Source organism: Drosophila takahashii, chromosome 2R (assembly GCF_030179915.1).
Source record: "Drosophila takahashii strain IR98-3 E-12201 chromosome 2R, DtakHiC1v2, whole genome shotgun sequence".
NCBI classification, from domain to species: domain Eukaryota; kingdom Metazoa; phylum Arthropoda; class Insecta; order Diptera; family Drosophilidae; genus Drosophila; species Drosophila takahashii.
The window spans coordinates 24,943,163-24,959,106 of NC_091679.1; the positions used below are offsets into that span (position 1 = coordinate 24,943,163).

Consider the following 15,944-nt stretch of genomic DNA (forward strand, 5'->3'; position numbering starts at 1 on the left):
TACTTACATTAAATAAAACAAATCTAACATTTTTCCACAAAATTAACAAGTTATTTTATACACATTTTTAAATAAACGAATATATCACCATATAGTCAATGTAGCGCCCTGAGTTCCATCACGGCAATGACGAAATTGAGCTATTTTATCCACATTTTAATCAGACCATTGATCCGATTTATACATTTACTGGTATCATTAGAATCAATTAAAGGTAATTAGGAATCAACATTGTCTATGCCTGTTAACACAGATTGTATCGCGCTGCAGCTTTACACGGAGAAATATGATCAATAATACAAATCAACAATATTGTACGATAGAGTTGTCGCATTTAAACAATATATTCCAGGTAAGTTCAGAAAGATAATTCCTATTAAAGTTGTATGTTTCATTAGAATTCGAATCGTAAAGACATATAAAATTACTAACAATACAAAAAAACGCTTTTTTAAAAACTACGAAAATGCTTATGAATACACGTTCGTTTTCTTCTCAACACGACCTCTAACCTCGAAGCACGTTGAAAGCGGTCGCCGTACGTTATTTTCATCGAACACTTCAAAAATGATAACCGCCTTATAACGTCCTTGCATGGGCGGACCGAAGATACGTTCTAGGCCCAGCTTCACGACGAAAGGACTATGCACCAGAACGGTCTGAAAGAAAAAGTCATTTGGTCAAGATATAACGGTAAATTACTATACACACATCTTTCGTTGTGATGCAATTCTGCTTTAAATCCTCCTGGTTCACAATGTATTGGAACCACCATTTGTACCAGTAGGAATTCTTGTCGAAAATCACATTGCACACTTGGTACGTAGCTATGTTAAACATTGTTGGTTCCCAAGAACCGCGATTATATTTCAAAACATTCATCCTGCCCTGTAAATAAAATCGATACGAAACTTCGAAATATTTTACGGATTTTAAGGAGGAAAGAATTTACTGCTAAGCGATCGGTGCGCACAAAGTTCCAAACGGTTGTCACATTTCCCGAAACGTGAATGCCGTTGGGTTTTATTTCGTATTGAAAATTTTCGACATTAAAGGCTTCGTCGAGAGGAATCGATCCGTTTGGGCCGTTGGTACATGGCGAATACAACTCCTCAAGTTCCAGAATGTAATCCGTGGCTTGCATTCCCGAAACGGCCACAACGAGAATCAACGAAATGGTGAACATCTTTGCCTTCTAGCAGATCGTTCGATCCTTTTATATCAAAAGCTCATATGGAAAGCAATTAACGGTAATTACGGATTAACATAGCAAAATACCTAATCACATATTAAAACGCGAGTTCTATTTGCACGCAGATGGAAAAAATGTATAAATTCTACAAAATTGTTAAGCTGATCCAGTGTAAAGGCCTAACTAACAAACTAACAACATTACACTACGTCGCCCTATTGAATGCAATTTCAGACCGTTTATACGAAAACTAGTCTGTCAGTTTTCAAGCTATCTGGATAAAACTTTCCCAAAAATCTATATTCTTTGAAGTTTGTAAGTCCGTATCGGACGACCTACAGCTGCCATAGACAGATAGACCAACGGACATGGCTAGATCAACACTCAAAAAAAAAACAGCCCGAAATCGCCATTAAATCAAGAAATTCGCCATGAATTTCAGTCGATGGCGATCTACCGTATTTTTTAGAAAGGAATTTTCTAAAATTTAGAACAAAAATTCTGAAAAGCAGAAATACTTTTCTAAAATCAAAAAAAAACTGCCATAAAATTGAAAAAAATTTCCTTAAATCCAGAAAGTACTTTTCTTAAAAATATAATTTTTTTCTTAAAATAAGAAAGGACTTTTTTTATTTTCAGAAAATTTTCTTTATTTTAATAAAATGTATACATATTTATTTTACTATTTTATTTCCTAAAGAAAACGAAAATAAAAAAGATGAAAATAAAATTATTAATATTTCCTAAACAAAAAAGGAAAACAAAACAAAAAAGATAAAAATAAGATAATAAATATTTCCTAAAGAAAAAAGAGAAAAGAAAACAAAAAAAGATAAAATGACATTATAAATATTTCCTAAACAAAAAAGAGAAAAGAAAACAAAAAAGATAAAATATTATTAATATTAATATTAAGTAGGTATTTAATATATTACCTATTATTAAAATTTACTTACTGCCAAATTATCAACAATACCTGAAATTGAAATTATTCCTGCAATCGAAAATAAAAATTAATATTAGAGAAGGATGGTATTTGCGGCCTGCAATAGTATGCCATTTGCTTACCATAAATTTTCACACACTTACCAAATTTATATTTAAATTTATTTAAATTGCTTACCTATTAATTGACTCTTAGAGGGATCGCACTTTAACTTTCTTAAATAGGCTCAACACAAACTTATTACTTTGAATGCTCATCCAAAACTGAGCACAAGGGTTCAAAATGCAGCGCAACGCAAGCAACTCTCTCGCGAGAGACTGCATTTCCAAAACAACAACGCAATAAAAGTTACAGCTACGCACAAGAAAATTCTCGATCATACGCACAAACACACATAAACATATACATACATACGCCAAAAACTGTCGTCGCAACGCGCCGCCGACTAACCCCCTGTCTTCTTCTTTTTCGTTTCGAAGAAAGAATGAGAAGCATAAAAGAAATACAAAAAGTTTTTCTTAAATCTATGGTGATTTTCTAATTCTACTTTTCTGTTTTCAAGAAAAAAATTTTTTTTTAAATCAGAAAAATTCTTAAAATTTAGAAAAATTTATCGTATTTTTTATGGCGACTTTCTAGATTCTAGGAAGGGCTGAAGTACATTTTTTCTTAATTTAATGGCGAAATCGCCATTAATTTAAGAAAACTTTTGGAGAGCAAACTAGGAAAAAACACCATTGATTTAAGAAAAAAAATCATTTTTCTGAATTTTAGAAAGGTTTTTCATATAATTCTGTTTTTATGGTCTTTTTTCCTAGATTCAAGAAAACAATTTCTAAAATTCAGAAAATTTTCTAAAATTAAGAAAAAATTTCATTTTATGGCGATTTTCTAAAATTTAGGAAAAAAAATTTTTTGAGTGAACGAAGAATATGTATACTTTATAGGATACTTCCCATGTATACTTCCCATGTATACTTCCCATGTACCGCGGTTATAATGGAAAACATTTATCCTGGCCTGAAAGTACAGTCGGTATAAGTTAACGATATATTTAAAGAAGGAATGCATTTACTGTAAGGCGATCGGTGCGCGAAAAATTCCAAATGGTTGTCACATTTCCAGAAACGTGAATGCCGTCGGATTCTATGTCGGTCTGTAAATCGCCGACGTAAAACGCTTCGTCGATACGAATTGATCCAACTGGGCCGTTGACGCATGGCGAATATAGCTCTTCTAGCTCCAGAAGGTAATCCGAAGCTCGATTTCCGGGGACAGTCAAGAAGAGAATCAGCGAAATTGAATACATTTTTCCTTTTAGCAGATCTTTCGATCCATTTATATTTAAAGCTCATATGGAAAGTAATTAAAGATAATTACGGATTAACATAATAAAATCCATTATCACAAATTAAATTAAAAATGTACCAGCTGGAGCTTTTCAAATCTGATCTTTAAAATAAATGCCCTATTACACCAGTTTACAAAATAAAATCGACTTCTTCCCACTTAAAATTGTTTGTGTGGTGTCAATTTTTTTTAAAAAGGAGTAAAAAACGTTTTTGGCCCTTTTTTATTATACCCGTTACTCGTAGAGTAAAAGGGTATATTGTATTCGTGCAAAAACATGTATATATGTATATATTCTTGATCAGGGTCACTAGCCCAGTCGATATAGCCATGTCTGTCTGTCCGTCTGTATGAACGCTGAGATCTCGGAAACTACAAAAGCTAGAAAGTTGGGATTACCAACACATATTCTTGGGCTTCCTACGCAGCGCAAGTTTATTTCAACCGTTCGCCACGCCCCCTCTAACGCCCACAATTGCCCATTAAAGATTTGTAAATGTGCCCCGCGCCCACTCCTTTAAAAATTTCCGAGAAGTATAAATGTCATTATGTTGTGTATATTTATACCTAACGAAATGTAGAAGACATTTTTCAAATCATTAAAAAGTTATGCGCAATCAAAATTTTATATATCCATCTCCCTCGCACTCCCTTTAGCTGAGTGACGGGTATTTTGTTTTTTATATATTTTTTGTAATATCAAGTATTCATATTGTTTTAGTATTGCGGGCACTTGACGTATATTGGTTTCAAAAAAAATATTGGAAAAAGTACTTGTTTTAGCTAGAATCCTCAAGAAATCCATCAAGTATTTATTTTCTCAACACGGCCTCTAACCTCGAAGCACAATGATTTCGGTCGCCGTACGTTGTTTTCGTCGAATACTTCATAGATGCCCACAGCCTTATAGCGTCCTTGGAGAGGAGGACCGGCGATATGTTCTAAACCAAGCTTCACGACAAATGGATTATGCACTAAAACGGTCTGAAACGACAATCTATCGAGTCAAGAAATTATAGTAAACTTATATACCCACATCTTTCGTTGTGATGCAATCCCTTTTTATCTCCTCCTGGTTTACAATGTTTTGGAACCACCACTTGTAATAGTACGAATTTTTGTCAAAAATCGCAGTGCACAAATTCCTCGCAGCTATGTTGAATAGTGTTGGTTCCCATGTACCGCGATTATAATGGAAAACATTTATCCTGCCCTGAAATTACAAACGGTATAAGCTAACGATACCTATATTTAAAGAAGGATTGAGTTTACTGCAAGGCGATCAGTACGCGAAAAATTCCAAATGGTTGTCACATTTCCCGAAACGTGAATGCCGTCGGATTCTATATCGGACTGCAAATCGCCGAGGTGAAACGCTTCGTCGAAAGGAATTGATCCAACTGGGCCGTCGACACATGGCGAAAAAAGCTCCTCAAGATCCAGGACGTAATCCGTGGCTCGATTTCCAGAGACGGCCAAGAAGAGAATCAGCAATATTGTATACATTGTTGCCTTCCAGCAGATCGCACCGGCAATTTATATAAAATAGTCATAGCAATTAAAGGTAATTACGGATTAACATAACAATATCCCTTATCACAAATTTAATCGCAAGTACCTTTGCACGCTCAGTTCCAGTATTAAACTTTGAAAAAAAGTGACACAAATTTTTCTAATTCACTCAAAAAGAGTGAATGTTAGTGCCTTTTTTTTCTTTAAATTAAATAAATTTAATATTGGTAAAGAACATTTTGTTCAAATAAATGAAATTTACTGAATAAAGTAAATTTGTTCTGAAATACATTTCAGAATACATTTTTTACAAAAAAAACGTCATAGAAGAACATTTCTAAAATTTAGAGAGATTAATTTTTTGACAGTATGAAGTTCATTGTTTCAACATAAAATAAAATAGAAAATAAAATAAATCATTTTTGTAAATTAAATGATACAACAAAACTTCCACTGTTTATTATGTGCTAATTTAGCACATAACTGGCCTTCTGAGAGCTGCTTTTCAATCTTTTTTGTTTAATATCTTATTTTATAACCTTCTTTTGAGTTCAAAAGTTTGAGCTCTATCACACGCCACTAATTTTTAGATTTCATCAAAGTTGGTTTATAAGCGCGAAGCCTATTTAAAATATTAAAATAAAAACTAATGTAATTTGTTTCAGTGCAGAAACAACGGAACCGCAAGGTCATCACTTGGCATTGCTAGTCAGTGGAAATTCCTTTAAAAAAGAACAGAAAGCCACATTTTATAGGGGTACCTATACAAAGTATACATATATTTACAAAAATGTTCGATCTGGTTATATTGCACTCGCGGTTGCCAAGTCGCGATCAAATTTTAATCAACTTTTTTTCGGCTAGAGATCTACATATGAATGTATATATCGATATTAATTGACTTGTTCTGGTTTAACTTGTTTTCGTTTTCAGTTAAGAGAATTTGCCAGTGTCTTTTTTTTCAATTTCTCCCGATTTATTTCATTATGAATGCATAACGGTAAATGTTAAATACAATATGCAAATTCTCGAATTTAAACGAACCAGTTTACAGAGTGCAGAAAAAAAACAACGAATATATTTAGGCATTTAGCGGATTAAATATATATTTACAAATACTCAAATAGAGCAAAGCAAACACTCGAGTAGATCAAATGGATAGCTAAGACTTGAACAAATAAGGTTGGTCGAGTGATTTTTTCTAGCTCATCGTTTGTTGAACTCTGAAAATGTTTGTGGCTCGTGTTAGAGCTCGAACTTTTGAACCCACAACAAGGCAATAAAATAAGATATTAAGCAGAGACAGCTTTTTTAGATTGATAAAGCCGCTCCCAGAAAGCCAGTCGCCTGTACATTTAGCACCTACTAAACTGTGGATATTTTGTCATTTGTTTTACGAACATTTCATATTTCACGAAAAACTAGTTTACCCCCCGTGGAATAAATAAAACACTGAGCACTCTGGCAGCTGGCATAAAACTTAATAATTATAAGTGTTGTTTTTTTTGTTTTTCGGTTGAAAATTCTCAACTGTTTCATTCGACTCCGGCTAGAACTTAACCGGATATACGTATGTATGGGGGTTGGGTTAGGGTAACCACTCACTAGACGGAGTATTATGTCATAAGGCCGAAACACGTTTTGCAGATAACAATAAAAGTGAAACCAAAAAGTGAAATTCACTCGCACAGAATCGTTTAATGATAATAATGATCGATTGAGCATTTATGGAAATTAATTTTGCTAAATGCAGCATAATACATTTGGTTAATTCAATTAACATGGCGTTCTAACTTTGCCCTGGGCAACGAATCCATTTGGAGCCACACGTTCTTTGTTGGCTCCTTTGTTCAATTATGCGTTATTTAAATCTCTTGTTTCACTAGCCAGCAATTTACGGCCAAAAATACACTACATATTTTCACAGACATTAAAAGCTACTTGTTCGGGCCTACGACGAGCAATTAATGTCGCCTCAAGTGCGTTGTGCAGAAAATCAATTAAACCATTCAGAAAAACATACAAAAGATGAATGTTTCTTCGCTGGCGGAAGTAAAAGTTCGGCCAAAAACCAAACTGCAAGAGAATCGAGCCATTTTTGACAACGGTTTGGGCGGGTTAAAGCGCCATTAACATTGGATTTGCCATATAGCCGCAGATTCGCCGATTTCTGCGTACTCGAGTTTCATTAATCTTCCGTTTTGTGTTTGCTGCCATTTTGCCATTTGTGGTTTCTGCTCGATTTGGCACAAGCCCCGCAAACAAATAAACAGAATCAAATGCCAAAATGCCACAGCACACCCGTTTTAATTTTCTGCAAATTAACCAAATAGGAAATCACACTAATTGCTTTGCATCCAATATATTTTCGTAGAGTTAAAGTTAATTTATTGGCTAGCACAGCATTTCGGAAATCATAAATTACAGCAATTTGGAAACAAAACATTAATTAATATGGGATAGAGTATAATAAAGGGTGCCTCCAAAAATGTAAATTTCGTTTTTACCCCATAAAATTTAAATCTAAAAAAAGTTTAAAAATATTTATAACTCAAAAACTTTTTTTATTCATTAATAATAAATATCTTTCAGTTAAATTAATACGTTTATTAAAAAAAACAGCCACCAAGTGTGTTCCTGTATTCTACTTGAACCGAATTAAATTTCCAAAATATTTCTTTTGTTTCAGCAAACTAGGTTCAGTATGCCCACGCCCACCTCTCATGGTTCCGATTTGTAGATCGATCATTGTATGTAGATTGCGCTTTTGATGGACAGTGCTTATGAGCATGTCTGCGCCTCAACTCAAGCGACCAGAAAAATAGGAGGCGTGGGCCTGCTTTACATATTGGCGTTTTATTTTTATTTAATTATGCCATTAAAGAGTAACAGATTAATAACAATTAAAGCGGCAACAGATGGGCATTCATCACAGCCGCAAAACGAGTTTAAGCCGATGATATGGTAGTGCCAAAGGAATAGTAAAAACAAATATAAAACTACACATACAGATTAAAGCCGAAAGCGAATCACTTTTATTTTCAGTTGCCAACTACACACGCCGCCGGATGGCATTAAAAGAATTAATTTCAACCGAACCGATCCCAAGATGATGATGATGATGTTGAGGCTGGGACCGGGATCCGTAGAAATCAAGAGTTGGGGCTAGTTCAGCATTTCGGTTTCTTTCTGCGGGCGGGCCAACTAACTTTATATATGAACTATAAAGATTGATATCACGACCCGATGTTAGATACGTCCGATTCTCCCCTTGACGCAAGCCGAATTGTGAATAAATTCCGAAAACAGGTTACAACAGAACCCAGCCAAATTATTTTCGGCTGCTGGATGTCATAAAATACAACATTTTGTCTCCGATCATAAGACGGTTTGTATTGTATCAGATGTCTCAACGATGATTATTCAAGGACAGCCGCAGCATTTGCATACTCATATGGCGGCTTAGTCGGACTTACACCTTATATATGTGTAGTTAGTCAGGCTTAGTATGCGTTATAGATCAGATTTAGCTACCAGTATGCAGATTGGGCTAAGAATATGCTGCTGATCGCGTGATACTAGTTTAAGAAAGAGAATCGGGAATGAGTGTTGGAGAAAGATATCTGAACAGGGGAAAATATTTTAAAATAGAGTAAACCATAGTTAACCATACTAAACCATAGCAATGTGGTAACGCTTCCTTGTACCTTGTTCCATACTTTTGCAGGAATAAAATATACCCTTGTAGGTACTCTAAACGGGTATAAAAAATACGCTTTATAAAATTTTGTCAGAATTCTGATTCATATTGGCCTATCTACGAAGTCAATGAGTTTACCGTAGATACAGATGTCACGCTTTTAATTAAGTGTAACGACAATCTAATATATACATATATTTCATGTCGAATTGATATGTAATACAAAAAATATTATTGAACTTTATTTTATCTGTAAAGTATGATACGTCTTTGTGATAAGATATGGGGTTGTAAATATTAATATATATTATTTCCTTGCAAATAGCTACAAACCAGACATAAAGAAAAATTCCAGAAAATTGTATCTTGGCAATGTTTATACCCGTTACTCGTAGAGTAAAAGGGTATACTAGATTCGTGCAAAAGTATGTAACAGGTAGAAGGAAGCGTTTCCGACCCTATAAACTATATATATTCTTGATCAGGATCACTAGCCGAGTCGATCTAGCCATGTCCGTCTGTCCGTCTGTCCGTCTGTCCGTCTGTCCGTCTGTCTGTCCGTCTGTCTGTCTGTATGAACGCTGAGATCTCGGAAACTATAAAAGCTAGAAGATTGACATTTTGCATGCAGATTCTAGGAGTTCCTACGCAGCACAAGTTTGTTTCAAAAGGGTGCCACGCCCCCTCTAACGCCCACAATCGCTAATATACGATTTTAAAAATTTCAATATTTCGGAAAAGTAAAAATGCAGTTTTGTGGTGTTTATCAATACCTATCGAAATGTAGAAGAAATTTTTTAAATCGGACCATTCGTTAAAAAGTTACGGCGGATCAAAGTTTTTATCTCCTCCTTCGCACTTCCTTTAGCTGAGTAACGGGTATCTGATAGTCGGGGCACCCGACTATAGCGTTCTCTCTTGTTTTAATTTATGAAGACGAATTGAAAGGAAGTTATCTTTGACGAATGTCAAACGTCATATAACCTAGGGGTATATATATGGAGGTATTGTTGAAAATATTGTTTAGTCTTTGTAAACCTCTGCGTACGATGTTATTGGGAATACTATTTTCACTGTTTATTTTAAAAACTTTTGCCATCCAAGATGGAAGAGACGTGTGTACTCTTTCCTCGATATGCAACAATGTTGAATCGATAGATTCGCAGGTGTATCCTCTACGGTATGTATTTAACGAAAAAATCTGATTACCGTTTTCAAAATCGTTTGGAACTGTCAGTGAGGAACAAGAGCGCCAAGCAAATCTTTTGGAAGACTTGGATAGAAAACTGGACACGCTTCTTAATAATGTCGATCCCTTGCCCGCAAACTGTTATGAGGCATTGAGGAGAGGACAGAATCGTCGAATTAGCACAATCCATGTGCCTGAGCACAGTGAAACCCCCTTTCAAGTGGCCTGCGATCAGTTCAGCATGGGAGGTGGTTGGACAGTACTTTTGCGACGAAGTGATGGAAGCGAGAACTTTTATCGAGAATGGAAGGACTACAAGGAAGGTTTCGGCCAACTGAGTAATGAGCTCTTCCTGGGTCTGGACAAACTGTACGCTATGACGTCTTCTCACCAACAAGAATTGCTGGTTCTTATGGAAACTCAGCAGGGGGAGCAGGCCTACGAGCTGTACGATAACTTTAAAATTGGCCCAGAGAGCAACAATTATACCTTGGAGTCCGCGGGAACACCTTCTGGGGACGCAGGCGATTCACTTTCTATACATGTGGGCATGATGTTTAGCACTAAAGATCGGAAAAACGACCTGGATCCCAATAGAAATTGTGCTGAAGCATTTACAGGCGCTTGGTGGTACTACAAATGCCACGATAGGTAGGTACTCCATTATATATAATCAAACATTAAAGTGTAAAAATTGTTTTAAAAGTCTTAATTATTAGGTCAAAATGAACATATTTTCAGGTTATAAATTTGGTTATTATTTAAAGAAGAGATAGTTTGTAATGATGAAATGTTCACCTATAATATTATAATAATAATATAATCTATCATTATTTACCTTTTCATAATTATCGATAATTATCGATCTAGAAAATTTGATTCCCTAACTTAAATAAACAATTTTGAAATTTACATTAATACCGAGTTTTTCTTTTCTAGCAATTTAGCTGGCCAATATGGCGATGATACATACGCAAAGGGTATATGCTGGAAAACATTTAATGGATATTACAACTCTTTGAAACGTGCTGTAATGATGATACGTCCAAAAGTGTTTTCATATAAATGTTTTTAGTGTGGACTATCCTGAAACGAAGCCGGGTTCCATGCTGAAATAGTTGGAGGAAGTGAAATATAATATTCACATTTGTATGTTAGCCTCGGAAAATTTAAATTTGGAATTACCAAAACAAAATGTTTTTAATTCAAAATGTTTTCTTACGAATAAGCAAATTATTACATATCAACTGTCAAAGGCAAATACCGATATTTATGAAAGCGAGTAGTAGTTACTGTTTACCGATTCCGATCACCCCACCCAAGTCTGTCCTAACACCACCCCCAGTGTGCAAATAGATCGCCGCTCGATAAGCATGGCGACAAGGTCATCTCTTGAGCAGCAATACCCGTATCATTCCGATGTGAGCTAATGCATAATTACCGCAATTAAGTTGTCGTCCAAGCAATAGACGCTGAGATCAACTCAACTTCAAGTCGCTTTAAATAAACTAATTAATGTTCTAAGATTAAGGCGGGAGATTGTGCTAATTGCAGTTTCAACGCGTGTCGCGATTGCCATCGAAATCGGGGGAGTGAGGCGAGTATACCTATAGTATATTCCAACCTATCTTCCAGTTCGACTCGGATGATTTATGTCGGACATTGGCATAACCATTAGAGTGCATCCCCACGAAGGAGAGCGTGGGCGCCTGCCTATGATATATGCATACTCGTAGCCCATATGTGGGGGGCTTCTGATTAATGGGCCCACTTGGAGGCCAGAAAGCGAAAACGATAAGGATGGCTACTTGCTACTGGCTACTGGCGAATAAATTTACGAGAATGCCAGGGCAAATACACAAACAGCGTGTAAATCAATTATTCATGCCTCAGCAGGCAAATGGCATAAAAACGTCATACAATTTGTGGCAATTACAAGTAGCAGGCGATAAATATGCAGCGTCAACGGGGCCAGGAACTCTGGCGTTAGCCTGATCCCGAACCCTTTGGTCCGAGAATTATGATTGGGAATTCCCCGCCCTGCCCCCCTCTCAAATCGCAGCTCTAAAAATAGTTGAGTGAGTGATTGTGGCGCGTTATCGCCGGTGCTTTCTGCCACTCGAGTTAGGTTATTCCATTAAGTTTGACTTATTTATAGGCAGGTGATTTATTAAGCTAAATAAAAACTGAATCTAAGTTTTTCATTCAGAGAATATTATGGGTTTAAGTTCTGACACGAAATCAGATAGGAATGCTAAAGCTTCTGTAATAAAGTAAGGCGTCATACTTAACAATTTTACCTAATTATTAATTTAAGTGATGATCAAAAATATTTACTTTTTTATATAAACTGCTCATTACTTTTATATTTAAGTAAAATATTGCTTAATTTGCAGCGGATAAAACTACAATTTATTTTATGGCCTGAGAAATTTAATTTAATTTACAAGTGTCTCTGGCTGGATCCGCACATCGAGTTCGCTCTTAATTAAATGCCCCCATCTCTGGCAACATTCTATAGAACATTTGCCTTAATTGCATATTTAAAGCTGACATTTATTATAATTAAACTTACATCGCCTATTGCAAACGGCATTCTCCGCTGACTGGTTGTCTGAGTCTCTTGGCTTTAGCTTTCGGTTTCAGTTGCTTGTGCTAATTTCGCCTAGCCACTTGATTAATAAGCTGCCATAACGCGGCTATCACAGAACAGCAGCCGCGAAGCCGAGACCATCCATCTTCCGGACAAAGAAGCCCGTCTTGCGATGGGGGAACCCATCCTTCGAGCGAGGTGCTGAAAACGAAATTCATTTGCTACAACATGGCCTTGAGCCATGAATTATGTGCGCAATTACTCTTCGGAATTGTCGTGCCGGAGCTCCAAGAACTGGAGTGTTCTCCTTGTGGCTTAGGTTCTGGTTTTAGTTCTTGTGCTGCACTTCTCGGCTCCATTTCTAATGGCTGGCCAACAAAAGTGCAAGTTGCCAGTTGCGATTAGGGAATTGTGCCACTTGCCGGCTTCCTTCTAATGGCGCCTCCGACTCTCGACTTCGACTCTTGCCTCCAGTTGGGTCTGGCAGTTAATTACACCTTGTTGGCCGTGTTGCAAGTCAGCGTGTTGCCGATTCCCTGGGCGATATAGTCACAGATGCAGTTTGTACCTGCACCTCGGCACGTTGCAACCGTGTGAAATGAATGGCGCATGTTTCTGATATCATCGAACAAGCCAGCTAGCAGACTCCACATCTCTCCCCCGATCCGAGGCCCTGCGATAGCCATCGTATTTCAGCATTTTGTTCGTTGACATGTGAAAAGTCTTCTTCTGAGTCACCGACGTAAAAAAATCTGCTCGCCCCGGGCAAGGCCGTTGAAAAATCAAATTTGTTATATTCAAAACCAGACGATTTAGGCATTTATGGGAACATTTTTACAATTTCAAAGTATTGTTTCCCGTAAAGTTAATTATGTTAAGTGTAAATTTATTTTGATTTGAATTCTTAAATAATTTCATCCTTTTTATTAAACGCATAACTTATTATCTTAATTTTCATATATTAGAATAAAATAAAAAATATTTAATGTTAATTATGAAAGACTTTGATTTTTATTATTTATTTATTTTATTAAACGCATAAAATAAACCTCAATCTTAGTATTATTTCGTTCTATTAGTTTTATGTTAATTTTGAATTATTTATATTAGTACTTTTTATTATTAATTTTTTTATTTTATTAAACACATAACTTATTATCTTAATCTTAGTATTATTTTGTTATTTTATTTTAACTTTATTTTAAAACAATTAATACCAATAAAACATTTGTATGTATATATATTTTCGTTAAGTTTATAAAATTAGTATTTTCGGGAAACCTTTGTTTAAATAATAGAAACTTCAGTTATGGACGTTCTCATGTATTTTAAAGCAATTACCGCTATGGCAATTAGCATAAAATTGGCCACACTCAGGGCAGCTATTTTCGGTCACTTTCAGATTTGGACCGCGTCATCGCCAGCAAGTTCTTAACATAATTGTTAACGCCTCAAACGGATTGAGTGCCAAATTATGACCGAAAATTGCCTTACATCAAGTGGCCAAATGGGTTTGTTGAACAGTTTCCCAGGGCTCAAGGCTGCGTATGCGGAAATTGCCAGCGGTTCAATTAACACACCCAGAGCGAAACCTTTTCCCACTGTTTTGATTTTGATTTCGAGTTCGTGTTTCGGTTTTTGGTTTTTCTGTTTTTTCTTTCGGGTATTGAATCCGATTGGTTTCTGCATGCCCGAGTGTTCGCCGGGCGTTAAAAAGCTCTTAAACTGCACAGCGTCTCCTGCATGCCAAAAAGAGTCACAATCTTGTGAAATTACAGTCTGAAGGTTGCAGCAGCGACCTTAACTTTTGGTTTCTTCGAGTCGTTGACACCTGCTTTTTGTATCAGGTTAATGAATTTGCTATAATTCGGGTTACGTCACAGCCGCCTCGCTGCTGAATCATAGTTCCGTTCTGCGAAGGACTTTCCCTGATCGATTGGCATTGATCGAGCAAAGGGCGGCCACCATGACGTATGCTTAATCCAGTCAAGGGGCAGAACCATTCGCTTATCAATCATACGCCACGTTGAGCGCCGTCAGCCCACACTATTCGAGCCAAGTCACTTGAGAGGCGAGATCAAGAATTTGCCATTATTTTTAGCCAGCTCTTTTTCTTTGTGTGTCAGCACGAATTAACGCTGGCGATTTAAATCGCACCAAGAAGCCAAAACAAACAACAGCGATGCGGAAATTGTTTGTACAACATGGCTAAAACAAAGGCGCCCAAACAATTCATTATTATTATTTTTAATATTATTGTTATTTCAGCGCGATGAGCAGCCAAATAATTGTGCATAAAACACTGTTTAAAATCAGAATTTAAAAGCCAAATCCCTGCTTATCCAACCTTGATTTCAATTAGCAAATTTGGAGTGGCTGCAAATTTCTCAATTTCTTGCCAAAAAAAACAAACGTACATATGTATTTGCCTAGCCATTTTCTCCCAAGCAACGTTTTTTTTCTACTTTTGTTTTATTTATTTTCCGTTTTTAATGTAGCAAGGTCGTTCGTTGGTCCGCTACGCCAAAAGCAATTTGTAATGATTATTAAAACAACGACCTGCTTGGCATGCTCCAAACAGCCAAACAGCCGAAGCCTTCCCCTTCACCCGGCCCATAGCACCCATTGTTTACTGTACCTGTTGCCATTTGCCGTTTGGCGTTGGCTTTTAATTGAAATAGCAAAAAACTGAAAAAAAACAGTAACAAGGCAGTGGCTAAAAATTATATTTGGATTACAACATGGTCAGCCGAGCTGCGAATATGTTGTACATTGTATATGAAATTCTTGGGCAATTATTACCGCACAACGCTGCCTTTCGATACGTATTCAGTCGGTGATTGAATAGCCGTGAACATTGTGATTATGACAGCCGGACACTCGAGGAGTTCTATTTAAAGCACCCAGATCTCTGGGCATTCCATCTGTGTTAGCTCAGCGTCAATTTGGCATTTGCCAGCCCCCGATAATTGACTTGTGAAAGGAAATCCATCACAGCTCTGGGATGGAACCATAGCCATATAACCATTCTATGCTAAGTGACCGCCACACCCTCCGCCATGATTCACTAGACCACATAAATTGCATTTAATGCTGGCTAACCAAATAAGCCAACTGCCATAAACGAACGAATCTCCGTCTGAATTATGTCGCCGGTTGGGTTAATCAAAGAAACAAAAAACCAGAGCCAAATAGAGAAGCCTGCCGAACGAGGGAATTACCCAGGGGAACTGAGGCACGGACACATCCGCAACGGGAGCGGCGAGCCAAACAAATCAAAAGTAATTCACACGCTCAACATGTGAAAATAAATAAAAGAATATAAAAATGTTGATTTGTAAGCACTGCAAAAGAAGCTTGTATAAGAACACTTTAAGAACATTAAACTTTAATTTAGTTAGAATAAAACTTTCTGGTTTTGAAAATACAAAATCTTTTAAAAAGCAATTCCTTAAAACTTGT

At 36.4% G+C, this 15,944-nt stretch overlaps 2 protein-coding genes and 1 long non-coding RNA gene across 4 annotated transcripts; 1 reads left to right on the top strand and 2 right to left on the bottom strand.

Moving 5' to 3' along the window:
* Positions 1-365: 365 nt before the first annotated feature.
* LOC108066797 (uncharacterized) lies at positions 366-1,186 on the bottom strand. Its single transcript, XM_017155482.3, has 3 exons — positions 953-1,186; positions 712-888; positions 366-659 (listed from the first exon to the last, which is right to left on the bottom strand). Exons 1-3 carry the CDS (start codon positions 1,184-1,186, stop codon positions 471-473), a joined length of 600 nt encoding a protein of 199 aa, XP_017010971.1. The 3' UTR covers positions 366-470.
* A 3,073-nt stretch (positions 1,187-4,259) lies between these two features.
* LOC108066817 (uncharacterized) lies at positions 4,260-4,974 on the bottom strand. The gene is made up of 3 exons (XR_001770368.3): positions 4,761-4,974; positions 4,525-4,701; positions 4,260-4,472 (listed from the first exon to the last, which is right to left on the bottom strand). It is a non-coding gene; the product is annotated as an uncharacterized lncRNA (long non-coding RNA).
* Positions 4,975-9,738: 4,764 nt separating this feature from the next.
* On the top strand, positions 9,739-11,419 carry LOC108066812 (ryncolin-4-like). 2 transcript variants are annotated; one of them, XM_017155496.3, is made up of 3 exons: positions 9,739-9,880; positions 9,938-10,540; positions 10,829-11,419. In XM_017155496.3, exons 1-3 carry the CDS (start codon positions 9,750-9,752, stop codon positions 10,962-10,964), a joined length of 870 nt encoding a protein of 289 aa, XP_017010985.2. In that variant the 5' UTR covers positions 9,739-9,749; the 3' UTR covers positions 10,965-11,419. The 2 variants fall into 2 exon arrangements, with proteins under 2 accessions (XP_017010985.2, XP_017010986.2); XM_017155497.3 differs by lacking the exon at positions 10,829-11,419 and adding an exon at positions 10,609-10,633.
* The last annotated feature ends 4,525 nt before the right edge of the window (positions 11,420-15,944 follow it).

What these genes read in the sequence shown, in the direction of transcription:
- LOC108066797 (XM_017155482.3), bottom strand. Translation starts at nt 1,186, where the DNA reads ATGTTCACCATTTCGTTGATTCTCGTTGTGGCCGTTTCGGGAATGCAA. An exon ending in TGCGCACCGATCGCTTAGCA is followed by an intron (nt 889 to 952) that starts GTAAATTCTTTC and finishes TTTTATTTACAG; the next exon opens with GGCAGGATGAATGTTTTGAA. An exon ending in ATTGCATCACAACGAAAGAT is followed by an intron (nt 660 to 711) that starts GTGTGTATAGTA and finishes TTTTTCTTTCAG; the next exon opens with ACCGTTCTGGTGCATAGTCC.
- LOC108066812 (XM_017155496.3), top strand. Translation starts at nt 9,750, where the DNA reads ATGTTATTGGGAATACTATTTTCACTGTTTATTTTAAAAACTTTTGCC. An exon ending in TCGCAGGTGTATCCTCTACG is followed by an intron (nt 9,881 to 9,937) that starts GTATGTATTTAA and finishes TGGAACTGTCAG; the next exon opens with TGAGGAACAAGAGCGCCAAG. An exon ending in TACTACAAATGCCACGATAG is followed by an intron (nt 10,541 to 10,828) that starts GTAGGTACTCCA and finishes TTTCTTTTCTAG; the next exon opens with CAATTTAGCTGGCCAATATG.